Source organism: Nanorana parkeri, unplaced genomic scaffold, assembly GCF_000935625.1.
Source record: "Nanorana parkeri isolate BGI_ZX_2015 unplaced genomic scaffold, ASM93562v1 scaffold1053, whole genome shotgun sequence".
NCBI classification, from domain to species: domain Eukaryota; kingdom Metazoa; phylum Chordata; class Amphibia; order Anura; family Dicroglossidae; genus Nanorana; species Nanorana parkeri.
Window position 1 is genome coordinate 87,847 of NW_017307321.1, and position 24,598 is coordinate 112,444.

Here is a 24,598-nt window from a genome sequence, read left to right on the forward strand (position 1 = left end):
ACACAATCTCTTTTTCTGTATCCCCTGTTATCAATAAACAGGAATCCTCTTTGAGTGTTCCTGTTCATTCATAACATGAGAACAGAGTATGTTTACTATAATTACAATCATGAATGAACAGGAGGGGATATAGATCACTCCCATTCATTCATAATTGAGGATATAGTCCACATACCATATCCTCAATTATCTACACTCAGCGATCACTGATCGCAGAGTGTTTGTACCTTCCTCTCCTCTCTGACACGCTGTCACAGGAGGCTGAGTGATCTTACCTTATGAGTTTATGTCAAATCTTCATAAGACATATGTATATAGTTTTATTTCTTGTTTTAAATATTTCACCTGAGGTGGGGGTAGCTAGTAGGGAAATAAAGTCTTTGTTGTGGTTATCACTGTGGAGGGAAGTGGCAGGCCAATGAATTGCAAATAGGGGTATTGTTCAGCCCAGGCATGTCCGGATAATTGCATAGAGTAGGGCTGGTCATCAGGTTTTTCGGAGCCAAGACCCTTTGATCTTATAATAGGTAGACTGGCCAATCATAGAAAGGGGTGGGGAGTTGTAAAGAGGGTTATGGAAACCCTCCAATCTCCATTAGGCATTGGGAGGCAACCAATCAAAGGCTCACAATGCTTCTCTATGGACACAGGGGGTATATTAATGATTGAGGAAAGAAGTTAGCTCTCTTTCACCAGGATGGGGCCCTCATGTGACGATTAATGGGTAACTATATCTGTACCCTTTCCCCACTTAACTGTATGTCTGTTTGTCTGTTAGATACCAATGTCTGTGTATTTGGCATGTATAAATCTTTTCTTTGTATGTTGTAGTTAAAAAAATAGTTGGTTCATTGTATTTAAGTCTTGATACTATATACCAATAAATGTATGTTCTTGTGTTGAGCTCAAAAATCTCATGATTGAATCCTTAGAATCTCATACCTGTAAGTGTGAATGCTTATATAGCAGATCATAACTTGAAATAGTAATTCAGGTAACAGTGAGCGGTGCGAGAGGAGAGCCCAGCCTCCTGTGACAGCGCTGTCTCCGCCCACACAGCGCTCTGCCGCACTGTGATAGGCGGCCGAGCGGTGTGGGAGGAGAGACACCGGCCGCTCACAGCGCTCTCCTCACGCAGCGCTCGGCTGGCTGTCTCTTTCTCTCCTCCCCGCTGGGACACAGAGAAGCGCCCAGCGGGGAGGAGATAAACCTGGGATGTGCCGATCAGCAGGAAAATGGCATTTAGCCAAAAGTGCAATTCTCGGCCGATATATCGCAATTTAAATTTAATACCTAAATCATGAAAATATTCAAAAAGCATGATGGGCTAGCTAAAGAGACGGGAAGAACAGAAGCTTTCTCTGCAACTTTGGCAAGAATAAGTACAGAAGTGGAATGATTCAGCAAAGAAATTAGACAGCAGCTCAGGATGATACAATGCTAAGGGACTAACAGTCCATCCGCTGACTGAATAGAAGATGACATAAGGTTACAATGAGTAAAGTACTGGAGTGAAAATATACCTATTTGTAGTCCTGCCTAGAATAAATAAACAAAGCAAACATGTACAAAACTACTAGACATTCCCTTTAAAAAGTAAAATATATACAAGAAGGTTTGAAAGCATTTGGAAAGATGTAGGTCAAGATTTAACAGAAAGATCGTGTGAAAACTGGTACATATCTATGCAAGAACAAATCTAGAATTGGAAGTAACCCATTTCGTGTGCTTTTGCATGTTGAAGGAGTTCACCTTTTAGTTATGAAAGTTTGATGCAAAATAAGAAGTCTGTGGTCAGAGCCCATACAATGAACTACCATGAAACTATTTAATGTCTGAAGAGGTCAATATTCTTTACATGAGGCTGCAAGTCGGTACCTCGAACAATACACAAACTGCCTGTTAACTCAAGTTGTTATGCATATATGTTTCCACAAGTTCTAATTTAAAGGTTGACTCGGTGGCTGAGTGCGGCACACTTTGTTATAGGTCTTGGAAAGTGTAGTTATGAGGTTTCTCATAGCATCTCCGCCCTCTCTCACAAGACCATTAAAAAGCTCAATTTTCCAATTAGCTGTATATACTAAAGTATGTAGGAAACATCGTTAAGCATTGTAATATATTTGTTTGGTTTCCTAATGGCCATAGCAACTGGGCAGAACAGTGAATTTTCATTGGCATTATGTCAGCATTGGAGACCAGAAGAGTTACAGTATAAAAAGTAAAAAAAACATGCACTTTGTATAGAGATCACCTATAAACTATCCTCCTCGTATAGTAAACAACCCACCTGGGCTTGCAAGGAGCCTAGGGAGTGCAATAAGAGGAAGGAACGATACTGAGATGACATCTGTGACAAACACGTCTGGCTGAATTGCCACCCAGGTAAATAATAAAGAAATATATCACAGTAAAATTTGAGATTAAAATGAACTAAAATGAGAGAAAGGTGACAGGAAAAAAGAGAGACAGACTTGGAGACCTGGAGATGGTGGGTACCAGAAGCTAACTACACAAGCTGGAAGTAAGCAGGTTATGTTGTCTGTCTATGGAGAAGAAAGGTCATGAGCTTTGGTCAAGAAAAAAGATGCTGCCCGAAGAATATACTGCGCTTTTGCTTAATTGCTGCACAAGTTCCTATATCCATATGTTGGAAATCCACTGAGGCTCCCTCCTTGGCGATATGTGCAGCTGTCATGAACGAGATAATGAACATGGAAGGCCTTGTAGCGGAAGATAAACACAGCACAGAACGTCACGCGAACATCTGACCTGGCTGGGTCCACAAGTTCTGCCGTCTTTTGACAACGTCCTGGATGACGAAACGCGTCAAGGGGTGGACTCTGCTGAAGTTGTCTTGATCTTGGAGCTTGTTTAAAGAGAGCAGGCTGTGAGGAATCCATTAAGGGCTCTTTCTATTTGATATTCTGATTGGCAAATCTTAAATTCAGCCTAATAAGCATTGAAACGATTTTACTGCACGATGAGCGTTTGTCTGTTCTATTTTGATATGATGATGTGAGCGGTGGAGGAGGAATCAAATCTTTTGCGGATTGAAGCACTGATACCAAAGGAGGAAAATGACTGTATTTGAGCACAATTTAACATCACACTTGTTTGACCATCTCATTGCAGAGGGTCAAATCGTTCTGGTGAGTGCGGAAAGAAAGCTTTACCTATTCACATGGAGAGAGATATCTTTAATTATTTAATCACTTAAAAGAAGTTTGATACTGTGGATCACTTGGGATCGTTTCGTTTCACGATCACACCAACACACTTTTGTTATTAATGGTACACTTATATGTAATATTATCTTTGGTATTTGAATTTTCGAGGTATTGATTCAGGTTTAAACCATCTCATGAATAATTAGTTTATCACTTCTTTTACTGATAATTTATGATCTGGATGCACTTTATCAGGAATTTATTATGCATTTTAGGAGGATTGTTATTTACTTATATTCAGCGGTATTTTGATTGACACTTTGCACTGTGTTATAAGTGGTACTCATTTATTAAATTTATATCTTTTTGATGCACTAGTTACTGATGAATTTTATGGATTTCTAAAGGGATTAACTATGAACTTTTATTAGGATAGGTTATTATTCACCTTTACTTTCTTGAATAGGTAGCGCTGTACACTTGTTTCTCTAGCTCCTTAAAGGGGAATTATGAGGCGAGTGCTTTTCACTCACCTCATAGTTCTAGCCGACCTGTGACAATGAAACTGTCACAGGTCGGCTCAGTGATCGGGAAGTGAGCGAACACATACCGGCGCTCGCTCACTTCTCGATCTATCCCCGCAGGTGAGCCGTGACAGAGGAGTGACTGGATTCTAGGGCTGCAGCTAACGATTATTTTCATAATCGATTAGTTAGCCGATTATTAAGTTCGATTAATCGGATAAAAAAAAAGGGCTCCAGTGATGGACTACTAGTTTCTATTGAGATTGTAGTCCATCACGGGAGCAAGCTTGGCGCGGTGGAAGTATGGTGTGGAGTGTGGTGTGCAATATAGTACATTATACAGCGGCGCAGTGCAGAATACCAGCAGCTATAGAGGAATGTAGCAATAGTAACATGCAGCTGGGCGGATCCAGACATAATTGTCGGGATCCGTTTCAGCTGCGGCGTCTCAGTATACCGCGAGCTGCAGCGCGCAGTATACTGAGCTTTGGGTGACGGGAGGACGCTAGTTTGTGTCCTCCTGTTACCCTGCGGAGAACTATGGGGAAAAGCACTAACCCCATAGTTCTCCTTTAAGTGATTGCACTTTTAGCAGATTTCTTATATAGATTTAGCTACCGTAGTGCAGAATCTTATCATTGACTCCTTGGTCCATGTACTCTCTCCGTGGTCTGTTCTATTTCTCCTCTTTCTCTTGACTTCTCTCCTCTGCGTGTATTTCTCCTTATCTTCTCTTTGCCTCTTTACCTCTTACTAGTTTCTTCTATCTTGGGTCTGACACTTTATCTTTTCCTTCCTTTTTCAATTTAGTCTATGGGTTACATTCTGCAAGTGAGATTTTTTTTTTCATCTTTTGCGCTTCATATCTTCTTACACTACTTTCTCATTTTGGAATGCATACTGAGCGCAGGTCTTTTATACTGTACCCCGTACATTTTTGCTTTACACTTATTTGGCTCAGTTCCACATATCTTATTGACGTTGTGTTTCTTGCTTGTCGGGTTTTGTCTGCTTTGAAAACGTTAATAAAGCCTATTTACTAAAAGTGAAAAGTAACCCAATGGCGGTGGTGGAGGGAAGACGAGTGAACTCTGAAAGGATTCCCATGTTACAGACATTAATGAGGTGCATTGACACAGGGACCTTTCCCTCTGCTATAAATGTAACAAGAGTAATTATATGCAAATTATAAGAGTGGATCTAATCCAGCCGAAAGTACTATGATAATTGGTCCATACACAGGTACTTTTTAGGAACACCTGAGAATACATTTGGCTTGCCGGCATTATTTAAAAATCCTTTCATCATTCTAGCCATCAATTTGTCTTGAGCATTCCTGTTTTACTGAAATTAGAGGGGATGGAGGGAGCACCCACACCCCTCCTGGAACTGCAGTAATCAGATAAGATTCTCAAATCTGCCCACTCATTCTCTCCCCTAGGGAATGGTGGGTATGCTTTATAGATCAAAGGCTGCTGCCCAATCGGTCCTGTGTACCAGACGAAGGACAGGGGGACTTTAAACTGTAGTACCTTTGAATATACAGTATCTTTGTACCCGGTAACAATAAAAAAGAAAATGACGTATTGAGCAATAATATGTCAGTGTCGTGACTTTTCAGTTCATATATGTGTGTGTAGTAGCAGTGCTACACAGCAGCTGTGCTTTACTACTTCTTTGTTCTGACCATTTTTCACGTTATACCCTAAATATGGGTGTTGCATGGAACATTATTAAAAACAGTAAACTTAGCCTTTTGAAGAACAAATACAAGAAACAGACAAAGTGAAATCAGTGAAGTGGCGTTTTCAGAAGGAGGTCAGCAATGGCAGTCTTCATATTTCTGTCATGACAAGTTTCCTTTAACTACAGTTATAAGGTTCAGTTGGGCACAATAACTCACTAACACTCAGCATACAAAGCCAGGCCACATGTTAATTCCAGCCAACACTGGCAACCCTACAGTAGAATCTGTCAGCAAGCCAAAGGGAACAGAGCTTCAGTGATCCTGCAGTAGGGAAATAAACGCTTTTTGGTTTGGCACACTCCCTGTGCTTGGAAAAGATATTTCTGACTGGACAATGACGCAGTAAACTGGGAAAAGTCAGGAGAGGAAATTTCCAGCAGTCATCTTAGCTGCTTTGTGGAGTAAATGAGTAGAAAAATGCCTAGTGACAACTGGACTGCAATTATATTATATCTGCATTGTGATTGCGCTGTGTTTGCATGCGTTTGCCTTGTGTCACTTTGAACATTCAGGCATTAATTTTCATTGTAAACATGGATGCAGTTCGTATTACTGTGTTGTATTCCCAAGTCAATACATCTTACAACACATGGGCCCATTAGGCGAAAGTCAAACAAGTTGACAACGTTTTCCATCATCGATTATAATCAACTTAGTCGATTGGTTGTTGCAGCCCTAATGCAATGCTTCCATTGAGTTGTAGTTCAGAAGGCAGACTCTGTGAGAGATGTGACGCAGGGAATTGTGTCAGTGCATTGAGGAAGTGCATCATATGGTCATCTTCCATAAGTAAGTTTACAAACTTCTAGATGGATATGGTTATTAGGAGGGGGATAAAACTAATGAAAATTTGAATTTGATCCAGCGCTGACTCCTCTGTCCTTGCTGGCACTTCCTGTCTCACGGTGTCTGCATGCGGGTGCACGCTGTTTATATACTTACCTTGCGTCTCTCCTCGTCTCCCGGGCCGAATATCAGAACTGCGCATGCGCCCGCCCGAGCATTTTCGGATTTTCAGACGGGAGCATGCAGCGAAGATGGGGGTAAGTTTAAACCGATTTTTTTTTTTTTTTTTACTTTTTGCATATCTCTACTGCTTGCTAGCAGTAGATATATGAAAAAAAAACGGAGGGTTTAGAAACCCTTTAATTAACTAACAACAAAAATGTATCACTCAGCTGTAGATCCTCAAATCATCTCTGAATTGGTGCTGACATTGCCCTTCCTTCTGGAGGGTGGATACTTTTGTTCCCCATGGTCCCTGTGTGTGTTGTAAAGTACAATCTCATTTTCAGTTTACAAATTTGTATTGAGATTGTAGTCCATCACGGGAGCGAGCTTAGAATGGTGGCTACTTTACAACACACACAGGGACCATGGAGAACAAAAGTAACTACCCCCCAGAAGGAAGGACAGTGTCATACACAAATAAGATACATTTCTGTTATTAATTAAGGTATGTGAATGTATTTTGAAGAGTTAAGTGTCACTTTAACTATATGGCTGTTATACTACATTTGAGCTGCAGGTGGCACTGCACTCCAGAAGTCAAACAGTGGCTACAGGTCCCACTGGACAATTGTATGGGTCAGACGTGAGATTCACTGCATGCTAGCACACGAAGATGTCATCGGGATAGATCCAAATCTTAGTTTAGATAAGAAAAAACCTACAATAAATTTCTGTTTTGAAATATTCAACATTCGTGTCTGCCAAACACAAGAAAACACTTCTTCATTTTAGTCAGACAAGTCATGGAGCTTCTGCCATGTTTAACAAAAAAGTCAAAGCTATAGTAACAGTAAGTCACAAAGTGAATACATTAAGTGTATTCAGACTCAGGAGCACACAATGTGGTGCTGATGTGCTGAAGTGTGGATTTTTTCTGTGTGCATGCACATGGGTAGGTGTGAACGGACCCATATAAATTACTTTTCCCCTTTCCCACTAAACTGAATCACATACATGTGAACCAGCCACTTAGGAAATAGTGAGATTTCTACTTGCAATGCATCTTCATTCAGTGTGAATAGGTCCTATGTCAGCACATAACCCCTTAGGCCAGGGATGTCCAAACTGCGGCCCTCCAGCTGTGGTGGAACTACGAATCCCATGAGGTTTTGCAAAATTCTCACAGCCACAGACATGACTCCCGGAGAGAGATGCTTCATGGGATTTGTAGTTTCACCACAGCTGGAGGGCCGGAGTTTGGACATCCCTGCCCTAGGCCATACCCTAAAAGAGATCAATTAATGACAACTGTAGCAATTAGACCATATTAAATGTCTGGAAGTCCAGCTTTGTGACCATGACTCATGTTACCCCATTATTCAGGGAGAAGCATGATCACATTCCACAGCCCTCCACCCTCAAACTGCCCCCCTACTTACCTGAATCCCGGGGTTCTTCTCCCTGAAGCATGCTGTATATTTTTTACAGGATGTTATTCAAAGATCTATTCACAGGCTACAAGTCCCATCTGCCACAGCAGCAGAGGGACTCAGATCTCAATGAATTATCGTCTATTGATAACTTCCTCCAGTCCCATAAATAAAGGTCCATACCTTGGTACATACCTGGGGCTGGAGGTGCATTCCGCAGGAGCCAGTGCATTGTAACCACAATCCACTGATCATGGTTGTAATGCTTTGCAGACCCCACTGGACTAATAAATGCACCTTTTATTCTTGCTTCAATGTGGGTGCATTTAGTATTTTTTGCAAAAGGTGGAGTATGCCTTTAAGGCCAATCTGGCAGCCGACATGCAAATTCATTATTTAAAACTAACCTTTCCATTCACCAAGCATGTTAACTTATACCTTTAATAATCTACTTTAAATGTGCTCCTTTTCCCAAATCATTCAGACCAAACAGCTCTTTGGACCAAACAGTTAAAATTGGACTTTTTCTGAAGTTAACAGCTAAGTCCTTATCTATATCTTGAACCTCTCCTGGCTGCTGAAAGCACATACACATGACAGCTGGCTATGATTGACAGTTTGGCTTCATCTTCTCTATGCCGAGCAGGAGGCAATATGGCAGCGACCAATGCAGGATTAAATAGGAGCAGACTTGAGCAGAGTTAAGGTTTACTATTTGTGGACAACTACTCTGAATAGTTCATATTTAACAGAGGTCTCTATAAACATATTTTTTATACAATTTCTTTAATTCTGCTCACCTTTCTGTTGTTGTGGTGGTGTTAATTCCCCAGTACTGCCTGCTGACATGGTGTCAGCACTCATTCTTCGCGGACCACCGCAGGAAGGGACAATGGGAGACACAGAGCCTGGAGGAGATGGACTGCCAGGTTGGTTGTAGGAAGATATACATGTGGGAAAGGAATGGGCACTATAACCATTAGGCTGACAGTGTGTAGGAAGATAAGAAGGGTGCAAGAAATGTGGGTAAGCATGGCCATATCCAGCATCTGCGTAATGGTTATAATGCAAAGAGTCTTCATTATGAGGGATGGGGAACCCATAGTGCATCTTAGATGGGGGAACCTGGAAGGGAGGTGGAATATCATGGTTGGGCTGTCCATAAGGCTGTGGTAAGTGTAATGGAAGTTGTTCTCGATGAAAATGCTGAACTGGTGGCATCTTCCCTCCATCCAAGGGCCACAAGTTTGGCACAGGGTAGCAAGGTGAACTCTGGCAGTGAGAGCAGGGGCACATGGGTGGCAGAACAGGTTCATGACTAGGATGCTGGCACATATACTGACGATTTTCTCTGAGACTACCTCTTTTTGGTGGACTTTGTGTTTGATTTGGATAATGTTGAGGTCCTTCAGATAAGGAGCGATACAGCCTTCTTCTCTCTTGTTCACCATATAAGCCTGGATAGTGAACACCTGGCAATACGGCACTAGCTCCTGGTGGACCATGGGAATCAAAGATAACTTCTGGTCTGAAGTAGGATCGGTTAGGAGGCCCCTCAATACAGGGACCTGCATACCCTGATCTACAGGAGCAGTGTCTAGATAATAAAGTCCTTCTTCCTGGGTACACAGCTAGGCCACCAATCTGTCCAATCTCTCCTTCCAGAATGGCTGTCTCACGATCTCCCTGGCCCTCCCATGAAGTTTCACAAGGTGACTCTCTCTGCTCTTCCCAGGATGGGGAGGTTGGAGGCACAATTTGAGATGCTCCTTTATCAGACACTGCAGACCATGGAGGGTAATACTGAAGTCTTGATTCTCCATTAATTTTTGGCTGAATGTTTTGGCTTGGCACTTCCTGCTTAACCTGGTATTGCACATCTTGAAGTCTTGCCCCTAAATTCTGCTTCAGGTGTACATTTGTAGGCACCACCTCCTCATGTCTGCGAACCTGAGAGTACTGGGGCTCAGCCTCTTGTTTTACACCGACTCCAAAACCACCCAGAAGTTTCTCCAAGTCTTCTCTCTCAGCAGCTGTTGGTAATATCTTCTGTGGAGTCTCCTCTAACCTTTCTGTAGGAGCTGAAGAATGGCCAGAGTCACTGCTGACAGACAAAAGACGTCCATGTTGCTCAGGACTTCCATTAGTAGATGCCAATGGTGTTGATTTCTTCTTCACTTGGGCATACAGACTTCCATCCAATGGGCCACGAGTATGGCTAAAATCTAAGCAAACAGAATGATAGAAAAAGAGAGAAGTGCAACAGATGAAAGTTAAGAAGTCATAGGCATAATTAATAAACTTTTATAGAGATTTTTGATGGCACTATAAATAGACAAAAACAAACCTATAAGCAGTCAACAAACTTGACAAAACAAGTACAGCATGATCGCTGACACATGAAATGTTAAATTAGTGCCTCCATCAGTTAGGGCAATTGGATTTGTTTTTGTCCTCTACTCTATTAATCCTTTCTTTTATGGCAGTGTTGTAAAGCAGCAATAGGGAGATCCTTCAACATGTGATGAATAGTAAATGTGAACATTGGATGATAAGGAAGCACTGCTTAAAGTGCAACTGAAGTCAAAACTTTTTTCTTTTTAGTTTTGGATGGAGTGAAAAGTGTTTAGAACAGGTCATGTCTTTATTGCAGTCTGTGTCCCCATTAGGGAGATTCACCCTCTCTAATTGTTCTGGTTACTATTCTAACTGAAAGTGAAGAAAATCCCAGTTTTTGGGTTGTCATCAGAAAATCTTCCAATGGATACACTAGTTCTGGTAATCTTGCTGACCAGCAGAGATTTATTTCTCTCTGGAAGGATTTCCTCTCACTTCCTGTTTTGGCTTCAGTTCTACTTCAACATCTGAAAGTTCTCTACCAAAGGATCAGATGATTCTGACACCTAGACATGAGCTACAGAGTGTTCTAAATAAGGTGATTCTGATTTAGTGTGTAAAGATCCAAATACACCACAACACTCTAATAATTCTAAGGTTTAAATTGCCATATAAATAGATACAAACATAATATTTCCATACATTGCTAGCTCTGGAATTTCTTAAAATACTTCACTGTGTGCGCAAAGTTAACATATAGCCTTATTGAATGAATGCACCCACGGACAATAAATGCAATCATGATAAGATCAGTGATTGTGGAATCTATGAAATATTCATGACACCTCCTCCACCCTTTTCGTCCTTCTATTTGAGAATGTTTTCTACCCATGTCCCTGGCACACACAAGAATGGTTGGTGCTGGTACGGGGTATGATTTCTGTGCACGCATACATGCCAGGCGTATGTGCAAAACGAGAGCAAATACTGATATATGAGTTGGTGAGAAAATGTTTGTCCAACAGTTAAATTGCTAAACTCGTGTCTATGTCCAACATTTATTATTATCTGATAAAATAATCATCAAAACACCAAGCATAGCAAAGATGCCTAAACTATAAACAGACTCCTAATAATCCCCATCACCTACCATTAATGTTCGGTATTCATTAATGAGCATGATGGTTTGTGAGACGGATTGTAGACCAATATAAGATACTGTGTGTAATCTTCCCATGTATGTAAACCACTCTAATATACTGCGTGTAATCTTCCCATGTATGTAAACCAATCTCATATACTGTGTGAAATCTTTGTATGTATATAAAACAATCTAATATACTCATCTTCCCAAGTATGTAAACCAATCTCATATACTGTGTGTAATCTTCCCATGTATGTAAATCAATTTAATATACTGTGTGTAATCTTCCCATGTATGTAAACCAATCTCATATACTGTCTGTAATCTTCCCATGTATGTAAACCAATCTAATATACTGTGTGTAATCTTCCCATGTATGTAAACTAATCTCATATACTGTGTGTAATCTTCCCATGTATGTAAACCAATCTAATATACCGTGTGAAATCTTCGTATGTATATAAAACAATCTAATATATTCATCTTCCCATGTATGTAAACCAATCTCATATACTGTGTGTAATCTTCCCATGTATGTAAAACAATCTCTTATACTGTGTGAAATCTTCCCATGTATGTAAAACAATCCAATATACTGTGTGAAATTTTCCCATGTATGGCTATTGTTTTGCCAATGTGCTTACATGATGCAACAAAGATTTATCCATTGTTTCATCACATATACTTCCACTAAAGGCACACTGACCAAAGTGAAAGACTTCAGGAATGTCTCTTTCATGGAATGAACATATTGTATATTTTGGAGATTGCCTGAAGTATATGTTGTTTGTACTCCTCTGGGACTTTATGTAAAAGTGTCAGAATATAAACAGTTTGCTTTAACCCCTTTGTAACGGGAGACGTACACTGTACGTGCCACCACAAAGTGCCCAGATAACTGTACGTGATCAGCTATTTATGGCCTCAATACTGAGTCATCCATTAATGAACGGTAACCGCTGATTCTCAGTGGTTACCGTTCATTAATGGATGACTCAGTATTGAGGCGAAAGAGTTAAGCTTTTTCAGGCACCTGATCCCTTTCAGGAATCGGGTGTCAGAGTGAGAGCAGAGCCACATTTGCAACCCTAGCCGTCACTGACAGCTGTTATAGATCGGGAAATCCTGATGTATACCGGTGTGACAACATGGTGATCAGTTTATAAGTTAAATGTGTATTGGTGTTGAGTTATGTTTTGAGTGCGTTATGCTGTGTGACCTGGTTATGGAAAGACTATCAGAACCATCCCTCGTTATCTCCTATTGTTCTCTGAGGGAGCTCAGAACAATGACATTCTGGCCAGGCTTCTGTTATGGCTGTCTGGAGCTCGTTAGCAGGTGGACACCTGTGGTGTTATGAAGACAGAATGTCCAGGGAGGGGACGGGGGATGTGATGGGATTATATTCTGATTTCATCACTTGCTGTATATAAGTTTGTGCAGTTGTTCAATAAATCAGAGTTTGTTAGGCTTTTTGTTTTTCTAAACTTTCAGCAATAGAAACATTTAGCTACATGTTTCTATTGCTAAAACAATGTTGCAGGTTTCTGATTGTTGTTGGAAAGATCAGAAAACCTTTAGTGACAACTGATCCTAAAATGCTGTAGGGTCAGTATCACTAAGATTATTATTGGCTGTTCTTAAGTTTGAAGTAGACTAATAATAACCAAAAATTTATTAACTATATCAAGCAGTCATTGTGACTTAATCTCACTATTACTGCTTGATAATTTCATTTAATAAATAAAATAAAAATGTTTTTAAAAAATAGTGAAAAGTAAAAAATAAAAGTGTAAAAAACAAACAAAACTAAATATAACAAAATAACAATTATTTATTTAAATATATTTTTATACTATCATTAATATAAAAATTAACCCATTACAATGAAAATCTGCAGCTGAGCTGCAGATTTGTTTTTCACCCTAAGGGGTAATTTTTTATTTATTTAACCCCCTCATGACAGTAATGTTCAAAGTAGGTCGCTGTCGCTATGTGTGACACTTAGTGACATTATATGCCAGGTGACCACTTTTAGAGAAAAAGATTAAAATGTTAGGTTTAAGTTTTAGGCCAAGATTTTGTCCTAAGTCAGGCGTTAGCTACACATAAGTGATATAAATATATAGCCCTATCTGTCCTCTAAATAATATATAATATGTGTGGGTGCACTTTGTAAGACAGTATATTACTGACATGGAAGAATCACACAGCAAAAATGTCAAAGTTTGTCAGTCATTAACAAACAGAAACTAAACACAAGCTCAATCATGAAGGGGTTAAAAAAATTAAAGCTGAACTCCGACTTAAACAAATATTGTCCAAATACAAAGTGTATTCCTAGAATATTGGTACCCTTTGTGTAGTTCCTAATCTGTGCAGTAATCCAGTATAAAACAACTCCTGCACTTTTACCTCTGTGCAGGAACTTCCTGTAATAAAGAACGGTCACTGCTGCTCTCTCACCTTGTGCAGGGTGACTGGTCTTGTATCCATAGTTTTCTGAAGGCAGCCTGTAGTGGTAGGACCTGCTAGGTCCCACCTACAGCTCTGATCTCTGCACAGGCAGCACAGTGATGAGGTCACCAGCACAGTGAGGATGTCACCAGCACAGTAAGGATGTCACCAGCACAGTAAGGATGTCACCAGCACAGTGAGGATGTCACTGCTACTTTTACAGATCAATGTCTGGGTTTCCAAAGGCAATTAGTGACTACAAATCAAATTTATATCCTTTGCGGCTATCGAACAATAAACATAAATAAAATAGATTTTGCCTGGAATTCAGGAGACATATGTCTCTAGTCTATATCCTTTCCCATTGAATCACCAATGTTAGTCACACAAACATAAAATACTTAAATGCTTTAAACATGTCATTGTTTTAGCTAAAGCCCACAGTCACTGAAGGTCACCAGAATATTAAGCTGAATTCAAACCTCTATAAAACTGCTGCTTACTTACTAATCATTTCAAAAGAAATGACTAATCCTCTAAATCTCCCCCTCCAGCGTAAACTACAACACAGGCACTGAATGAAAGGAACCCTCATGTTGTGCCTTAAACACGTCTGCTCAAGGCTTATATGACACATGTGGTCAACTTACCCTCCGGGCAGTCCTCATGGTTAACGTTGAGGTTCTCATAGGAGTCATAACGTACTAATGGATCAGTGATGTCATAGTCCACCGAAATGCTGGGATCCTTCCGGACTACATCTCGCCCTTTAATGATTGGGGAAGATATGACATATCAGAGGACTACAGGAAGAGAAGCAGACATAACACTGAAGTGCTGTGTAGGTGGGAGCCAGATGTGTATGTAAGAACTCAAATGGCACGAAAGGTCAGAACAGAAATGTACAATTATTTATATAGCGCCAACAAATTCCCCAGCGCTGTACAATCGTTTAGACAAGACAAGCATCATTGACATCCAGAAAAGGTAGGTGAGGAGGTCCCTGTCCAAACAAATTTAAGGGGGGCAAGATATATGTAGCAGTGGGTCATAACACAGTAAGACAAAGCAGGACAGATACTGAGGAAGATTACCAGAATGAGATTATGCGATTACCCATTTTGCCACATTCTGTAGCCAAAACTGAAACAAGACTTCATATAAACCGGAAGAAATGAAAAATGACAAACAAGTCAGATGCTTACTGTAAAGAAGAACCCCAGTCTAATAACATAATAAGGTTTATCCTTTTTTGAGAGAAACGTGGAGGGAGCAATTGGTGACCTATTCTGCAAATGCAGCACACACTGGCTTTTATAAAGGTTTACATGTATTTTTAGGGCAGGGAAATGTAGCTATGGACTCACCTTTTGCCTTGTCCTGGGCAGAGGAAAAGATCAACTCAACAGCTGCATCTTCAGGGAATCTTCCATCTAAGAGTAGAGAAAGACTATAAGACTATAAGCTTCTATGCTAAGGAACTGCATTAGACGACTTGGATTAATTCCAAGGCACATGCAACTGGTTTCAATCAATGAGCACTTTAAAATATGACCAAAAAAGAAAAAAAATAATGTCACCGTGTAAAGTATTTCACATTCCATGTTTTATAACACCAAATGACATAAAACATGATGGAAGGTTACATATGTTTATTTACCTCAGACTGAGATAAGTGACTACATTTGAATACAGTACACAGATGGCGCTTTAATGTGTGTTACACAGTATGTGGTCAGGTGATTAAATGTATAAAGCTACATCCAGATTAGTAATCTGTACCTGTACATAAACCCTGATCGCTATCTGCATATCCATCCCATACATGTGTTTCCATCCCAATTGCATTTGGGCTTTGGCTGGCTGAAAGCTGTAATCAGAAATGAATTCTATGTTCTTCTTTTATGGCCAAAACAGTTGGTGGGGCTTCACTTCAGATTTCAGCCCTCAAGCAGGGACATGCTAAACCTACAGCAGAAAAAGGTAGCTCACAGCATAAGGCATGAGCATATACACTCTCCGACCCCTATATGACAATGCACAGGCCTGCTGAAAGGTCATCCGGAACCCAGGCACTGCACTGTGGGTTAGGGGCGCTCTCCAAGATGAAATGTTGGCTGGTGCTCCAGGCAGCTCCCAAGTAACAAATGTTAAAGTAACAGGTATGTGCTGACAGGCAATGCCAACTACTTGGTCTCGTGGTAAGTTTAAGACCTTGCTGTTGTGGCCCAACTGTCATTTTGGGTCGATTAATTCTAAAAGTTATTAAACTGTTGTTAATTAAAGCATCTTTACATATTCTCATATCTCTTATCTGATAGATGGTCTAGGATGGCTGTACAAGCATAAAAGAGCACATGTGCATATAAGTGCTCGTTGTCATCATGGTAAAGAGCTACCCTGACTAGTGATAGTTCTCTGTTTTTGCACAGAACTCCCCCCACCACCCTATACATGTCATTCAGTAACGCTGGCCAAAAAGCTAAGTAAAGGAAGGAAGACATGGTTCATGGCAACGATCCAAAATAGCAGATTTCGCACTGCTCCCTACTCTGCGAATACCAACCCTTGTACAGCCATCCTTGCAGAAGTCTGTAGACAATTTGTAGCTGCACTGTATATGAAGTTTCTCCTCACCTGTACAAGCACAGTCCAGCTGGTCCTTACTGAAGCACAGATGGGTGTTGTGAATGGTGCATGTATGGAACTGAAGTCTGAAGAGCACTTCTCTCTCAAGAGGATTGCAGCGCTTGTGATAACATTTCACCTGTGGAACACAAAGGGTATTGCTGCTTACAAATCCCAACTACAGACGGAGCTGTAAAAACATCAGAAAGCAATAAACAATAAAGATATCAACAGAGATGAGACTACTGTCACCCAATTGGCCATATTCAGTCACATTGCAGAAGAATTGCAGTTTGAGGGGTTGGTTACTTTCCATAGAATGAAACCCAATCACAAAAATATCATAAGCGTCAACATGTTAATGTAATGTCAAAATTTGATTATAATCATTTGAAGTATGCATAGTTCATGAAAGTAATGCCTGGTGATCCTGCCATGCCGGTCAGCCTGGGGCCAGTGTGTTACTGGCAGGATCACCAGATGGAAAGGGAGGAACCAGATGGGGGAAAACAAAGCAAATGCAACCACCACATCTTAGGACTGGTACGCTGCTGTATATTTAATTTTTGCCCTTGGGTTTAGATATGCTGTAAATAAAAACTCTAGGCATGTAAAATATTAACCCTTACAGTGGGGCTACCCCCACACAGCAAGGATTAAAGGAGAACTATGACATGAGTGATTTCCACTCACCTCATAGTTCTAAGCCGACCTGTGACAATGAGACTGTCACAGGTCGGCTCAGTAGATCGGGAGGTGAGAGAACACATACCGGGTTCCCTCACCTCTCGATCCTGTCACGGCTCTCTGCCGTGACAGGGGGAGGGGCTGGATTCCCCTATCCCCGCTTCGATCTGCCAGCGCTGACTGGCGGAACGGACGGGGGAGGGGGCGGGTACAGCTGGCTCTGCCTCTAGATAGGCAGAGCCAGCTGTCACTCACGCAGCTGGGCGGATCGTGTCATCTAAGTCGGGATCCGCTGCAGGTGCGGCGTCTCAGTATACCGCGAGCTGTAGCTCGCAGTATACTGAGCTTAGGGTAACGGGAGGACGCTAGTTTGTGTCCTCCCGTTACCCCAAGGAGAACTATGGGGAAAAACACTGACCCCATAGTTCTCCTTTAAGTACTAGTTTTGGCCTAAAATAAAGATGATATACTCACCTGATTCTCTGTCCCACGGCCATGACCACTCACCTCCCACTCCCTCCACTCTAGCTGTAGTATACCCCTCGGCATCCTCATGTTCAATGCAAGTCAATGGACATGATGACATCATGGATGCTTAGACCGCTAGAACCTGGGGAAGAAGAGGCTGCAGGGACCAGTCTAGCAGCCATGCGGGACAGAGGATCGGACGAGCATATATTTTTTTATTTTAGACCTTAGACCAAAACGAGCACCTAACCCTTGCAGTGCTGGGGTAGCCCCACTGCAAGGGATCATTTTTTTTATGTGCCTGGAGTTGTTCTTTAATTTGCTAATGAGAAGAAAAAAATAAGTCTTGCACCGAAATGGAAAATGTTTAAAGTTTTTGTTTATGGTCCTGATGGGTAGATTCACCCTCTCTATTAATCCCAAAGAGGAGACAGTGATAATCCAAACTTTTACGGAAGGGAGGGAAAATCTTTTGATCTCACTTACTGCTGCATCACTGGGACATGAAGTGAAGGGAAAGCTCCACAACAGCTTAAGGGGTTTGAATCCTTCTCTACTCCATCCAATACTAAAAGAAATGTTTTGGCTATACTGTACATACACTTTAAAGGATGAGCTGTGAAGAAATATCATTTTATTAAATCCTTAATGTGTCGGGGTTATATGTTTCTATGTTAGGACTGAGTGCACCCCTAAACATGTTTATACGATAAATTACTCTCATTGAATATTCTATCTAAAAACAAAGATGATGATTACTTTTCCAGCACCATCTATGCATGTTAAGGTGTATATAGCATGAAGAGAGTGTTGTGTGTGGTGAAAACTTTATTCAACCAGACATACAACAGTCTACTCTAATAAGGATTTTCAAAAAGCTAATATTTGATGGCTTTGGCTTGATACATAGCATTAAATGAAGTCCTTGGTGCCTCATACCTTTTCTTAAACTCCAGCAGACATTACAATCACATTTCTGAGGAGCAGACTGTATTTCTATCTGAGAAAGTGAGCTTGTTTCAGGTTTTACCACCAGATGTTACAGCTGTTACTGCACAGTCTGCCGTAGATAATGTGATTTTTCCATAAACATCAGAACCCGTTCTGTGGTTACCACAACTTTAATATTTCTCTGTCCCAGTGGGCTAAGAAGATAACTACAATTACAGGTGCACTTCGCTTTTTCCCCCCAGACATACAGATGGACAGAATTATAAATACAGGAGGAAATTAAAGTGGAAACCAAATCACAAGTTACAGCTTCTGAAAGCATAGGTTGGACTTGATGGACTAACGTCTTTATTCAACCTCAAATACTATGTAACTATGTTCAAAACATGAAAGCAAAAACCTGATTGGTCACCATGAGCAGCGGCCCTACACTTCCCTTGCACTGCAGATTGGTGTTCTTCTCTGGTACATACCATGATATCACCTTTAAGCAGCAAGGCCGGCTCCAGACTTATGCATAGTTGCCGTCTTTGACTTGCACCATCTGCAAGGCTTTAGAAAAAGAAGAGAAGGTGAGCTCCAGTAATAAGAATAAAATAGGGAAATACAACAAGAATCATAGATAAAACCTACTAGATTCCAGAGGTGTAGACCAGCTGCATGGACTGGTAGATCTTCAGAAAAAGGCGGAATCCTGTGAAAGAAAGTCAATAAAATTAAACAATGCTCAAGTAAAAGAGGAGTTAGAACAAGGCACGCAGGTGGAGGAAATCACACCCAGGCATTCCTGGTATTTTATGTGGCATGGACAAGAATGTGAAAGATATAACAGACGAAAGCAGTTATGAAGACACATGTGAAATAGCACTGGTTTATTGCTGCAGATGGTAAACACATGGGCATTGGGCACATTATGCTACATAAATGTGCATCAGAAACCCACTAGGGATGAGTAAGGTTCAAACAAGGCCATGTCTATGGAACAAGTAGCTAAGATGTCTTGAGCTCTGACCTCCAGAAAGCCCCGAAGGATGCAAGTTCAGACATCCAGAAATAATGTTTCCTATACTTCTACGTCCAAGGTAAACTGTCTCAGACTAACTGGAAAGAGCCTATCCAATGGATTTAGTCCGCTTTATTGTTCCAGGGCCAGAAAACAAAGGAATATCATTCAGGTATTTTATAGCGATTCCAAACTTGTTGTTCTATAGGGGTCATGTACAAAATACATGTACAAAATACAGAGGACAACACACGTGATTGCCATATGGAAAGGGTTGGGGAAGAAACCTCTTCTTATCTAGTCTAGTTTATTTCTAACACATTCTTTGTATTGCAAACCACGGATTTAGGATTACATGCAACTCCTCCCAGGATAAGAGATGCCCAGATAACAATGACTGCAAGCAGATAAAAAGTTAATGGCTGGGAGTGGACTGGGAACTGCATCCTTTGTGAAAGTTGGTTGTCCCACAAGAGCTTACTGACCTACATCTGTATGGTCAATAGTATCCTGTATGTGAGTTTGTTACGGATGACCAGGAAAGGTGAAGGAATAGCTGTTAACAATAAGAGAAAGCTGAAAAGTAACAACATTCTGAAGCCAATAGTTCAGAAATACAGCCAAGCATGTAGCAATTTCAGAAAGAGGTCAGCCATGCCAGACTACTCTACATATTTCTCAGAGTAAATGTATCCTGGCAGTTAATCTAAACCCCCCACTGATAGCTACCACATGCTAATATGGAGAAGAGCCCACATATTGGTCCCAATGTATTTAAAGGCTAATTCTACCTTTTATACCATGTTTCATGTTACACCCATATTTAGGATGTAACATGGGACATGATGCCACTCCGTAGCCCCCCCGCCCCCTCCAACCTTAAACTGCTCCTCCTGTTACCTGAATCATGGGGTTCCTTTCCACGCAGCATTCTTTATGTTTTTTTTAATTGGTGCAGCTAAATAATGGATCTGCCTCTACAGCAACATCACCTATTTACACAGGGGTGGCTAAACTCTGGTCCTCCAACTATTGTGTAACTACGAGTCCCATAAGACATTGCAAGACAGCCCCAGGCATTACTCCCAGAGACAGATGCACAGGGCTTGAAAAATCCACTCGTCTGCGACGAGAGGACGGTGGAGCCCGATGAGCAGCTTCCCGGCCGGCCGTTGTAATTACACGGCCGGCCGGGAGCTTTACAGTCAAGCGCTCGAGCGTCTCGAGAGACGCTCCATCGCTTGTATCAGCAGCTGTCACTGCCGTTGCCGATCCCGAGATCCGCTGTGCCCGGTGTAAAAAAAACAAAAAAAAAGTAATACAAAAATGAAAGATTTATTCAAAAAAATAAAGAAACATAAAATTTTTTTTTAAGTCCCCGCCCCCCACATACACACGCATATATGCGTCAGGTGAGCCTACGTGCCGCACATGTTGCATATTGCCGCAAACGTCGGAGTGAGAGCAATAATTTTAGAGCCATTAAGGCCGGGTTCACACGCCCATCAAATGAAGTCCCATTATTTCCTATGGGCATGGTTCTCACTTGGGTGTATTTCAGCGTGTCGTAAAGTGCTGAAATACGCCCTACGTCTGCACGTATCCATTGGGATACAGCCGGATAGCCCTCGTAAACGCGCGTTTGACGCGCGCTTTGAGGGCTGCATATCGCGGTTATAACATGCACCCCAAAACGCGCGTCATACACGCATATTTCGACCGCCTAGGTGGGAACCCAGCCTAAAGGAGAACTATGAGGTGAGTGCTTTTCACTCACCTCATAGTTCTAGCCGACCTGTGACAATGAGATTGTCACAGGTCGGCTCAGTAGATCGGGAAGTGAGCGAACACATACCAGCATACGCTCACTTCTCGATCCTGTCACGGCTCTCTGCCGTGACAGGGGAGGGGCTGGATTCCCCCCTCCCCGCTCCGATCCACCAGCGCTGACTGGCAGAACGGATGGGGGAGGGGCAGGTACAGCTGGCTCTGCCTCTAGATAGGCAGAGCCAGCTGTCACTCACGCAGCTGGGCGGATCCAGACATAATTGTCGGGATCCGCTTCAGCTGCGGCGTCTCAGTATACCGCGAGCTGCAGCTCCCTATATACTGAGCTTAGGTTGACGGGAGGACGCTAATTTGTGTCCTCCCGTTACCCTAAGGAGAACTATGGGGAAAATCCCTAACCCCATAGTTCTCCTTTGATCACTGATAACACTAAACTGATGAACAGTAAAAGCGTTTTAATCGTCGCCTATGGGAATTTTTCAAGCCCTGCAGATGCATGATGGCATTTGTAGTTTCACCACAGCTGGAGGGCCTGAGTTGCCCAGCCCTGTATTTACAGATCTATTGACAGGATCTGTAATTAGAAAAACTGCAAGACCTATCTGCCACTGCAGCAAAGAAACCAGGAGTTCTCAATGGTGCACAAGCGTGGTGACATCACACCATTTGTAATACATTGATTACTTCACAATGGAATGTGGGTACCTCTGTACAGACACTGTGGGAATAGTCTTGAGGAGTTGAGGCAATGCACATGCAATGCACGTATTTCGGATGCAATGCTCCAATGCAAAAAAAAATAAAATGTATTTTTTTTTTTAGTTTAGCAGCATTTATACAAAATTTTACAAAAGGCGTGATACGTCTTTAATTCTCCCACATGTGACAGAAAGATGCATGAAGACACCAGGATTTCTTTTGTTCTCCAGAAAATATTTTTCTATGAATCTGCATTTGGATGACATTATGGGGTTAGCAGAGTTCCTCTTTATATGCATGCTCGGATTACATCTGGTGTGCCAGAACGTATAGATTATGGTTTCCTATTGAAAGTTGGATGCTATTAAGTTTCCAAATAACAGCGAGCTATGGAAGCCAATGCAGTTAGTCAGAGACATCAGCGGGATTTGCACACACACACGCACACACACACACACACACACACACACACACACACACACACACTCTATAACTGTGCCTGAGAAACAGATGTCAGAGGGAGCTGGGAGTTATAAGAAGCACATGTGTCTGAGACAACTGTATAATGAGCACCATATAGAAGAAATTAATTGTAGAACAATGACACAGAAAATCAGGACCGCAGAATAATGAAACGTCATTGCTCAAATATTTACAGTCATAGATATGGAGAACAGACATCTCTGGAGAATGGTCACCCACATACTCCCTGCTCAGGCTGATCTGTATTGTCATGTATTGTGAGGCCTGATTTAGTCCCCATTACATTCAAGTGGAGAAATATTGTTTCACTGAAAATTATACTCCGTTAAATAAATAAATACACAGACATTTGTGTTATGAAAACTATAGATCTGGATAGAGCGATGAGGGGGCTGGCACCTCTGTCAGGTTTTCATTGCATGTGTCCTGTTAGGAAGATTCACTCTCTGATTGTCCTCATCACACATGTCAATGAGCATGAAAGTGAGAGGTCAATTCAAAATTCAGAGTTGTCTCGAGGACAGGAGCCGGGAGATATAAGAAGCACATGTACAAACTTCGATCCTCCAGCTGTGGTGCAACTACAAATCCCATTAGGCATTGCAAGACTCTGACAACAACAGACATGACTTCCAGAGGCAGATGCATAATGGGATTTGTAATTTCACCAGAGCTTGAGGACCGCAGTTTGCCTACCCCTTCTCTAGGCCATCTAACATGTAAAAAGAAATGTTTTTTTCTTTAAATATACTTTAAACTGCCCCACATGAAGCAAAACAGTGTTCTAAAGCAAACAGAGAAGGTTGAAATCAATTTCATACTGCTACTGAGTTTTTAGCTGTGGAAAAGCATTCATTTTCAAGTCTCCAACTCTATAAATCTATAAAGATCTGCAAAGAGCCAGGAACTCTCTATACTGCTCAGTGTCTGCATTATAATATTGATTCAAAATGGCCATAGCAAGCAACAGTTTATATTGTGCAAAGGAGAAGAAGAAAAGCACAGCCACTGTGCAGCATGGCAAAGATGGATTAAGTGATGTAAAGAAGGAACAATGACCCCGCACACATGTACTGTACATATATCATTAAAACCTATAAAAACATTAATATACATTGAAAATATTTTTTGTCTAGATGATCTTTATCATTTGCAAATCTTAAAAAACACATAAAAAAAGAAGAACACAAGTAATATTATAATGTAATGAAAAAGAATCTCTACATACATTAAAGAGAAATGATTTATTGTTTGTGCCGGTCATCAATAGCTCTTTAGGTAATGTGCCGTAGGCTGTACTGCCCTATATGCACTTATTTGTATGGCCATATATCAGTCCACTTTGGGGGTAGATGTCAAATTGAATGCTTACTGAATGCTTACCTCCATCTATCTGCAGAGCTGGAATAACGGGCAGTAACACACACTGCAGGGACAACATATCACTGCTGATCTTTATGGTGCTAGACAGCAGACCACCAAAATAATTGATATATCTGTGTACAAAGGTGACATATAGTTAGTAAATCATACATTCGCTGACAAAGGCACCAACCTGAAAAAAATGCTAAGAAGCAACACCTATGGAGCTAAACTTAGAGATTCAGCAAAATGTCTATGATCACCCAGAGCTGAGTCATATTCAATACAATAACAATCTATGTTCAGAATAATTACTGAATATGCACACTTAAAGTGACATTAAACCCTCAGATTTTTTAACATAAAACAATAGTGTAATGTGTGCCTTACTGTAATCCATGGTTGTTTCCCTTCTCTTTGCTGCTCTTCCTTTTTAAATCTGTATCTCTTCTCATGCTGGGCAGAACTTCTGTTTTGCAGCAGACTGCCTTGTCTCTGGAATGGATACATGGTGTCTGTGTGTACATTGCAACCTGAGCCAGCACTACAGGAAGAGGCACTCAGCTGCAAAGGGAAGTTCTCCCCAAGCACGAGAAGAGATACAGATTTAAAAGGAAGAGCAGCAAAGAGAAGGGAAACAACCATGGATTACAGTAAGGCACACATTACAGTATTGGTTTATGTTAAAAAATCTGAGGGTTTAATGTCACTTTAAGTGTAAGAATTGGCTAACATGCCAAGAGCTGCTGTACTCACTAGATACAAACAT

The 24,598-nt window shown here is 41.2% G+C and overlaps 1 protein-coding gene across 1 annotated transcript in view; it reads right to left on the bottom strand.

The window, feature by feature from the left end:
- TNS2 (tensin 2) overlaps window positions 1-24,598 on the bottom strand; it is a 153,822-nt gene that overhangs the window by 19,860 nt on the left and 109,364 nt on the right. Inside the window, exons 12-18 of the mRNA XM_018567472.1 lie at window positions 23,851-23,963; window positions 19,128-19,188; window positions 18,968-19,046; window positions 16,398-16,527; window positions 15,128-15,193; window positions 14,411-14,527; window positions 8,623-10,047 (exon numbers count right to left, since the gene is read on the bottom strand). Coding sequence (XP_018422974.1) covers window positions 8,623-10,047; window positions 14,411-14,527; window positions 15,128-15,193; window positions 16,398-16,527; window positions 18,968-19,046; window positions 19,128-19,188; window positions 23,851-23,963 — 1,991 coding nt within the window. The remainder of the gene's footprint in view (window positions 1-8,622; window positions 10,048-14,410; window positions 14,528-15,127; window positions 15,194-16,397; window positions 16,528-18,967; window positions 19,047-19,127; window positions 19,189-23,850; window positions 23,964-24,598) is intronic.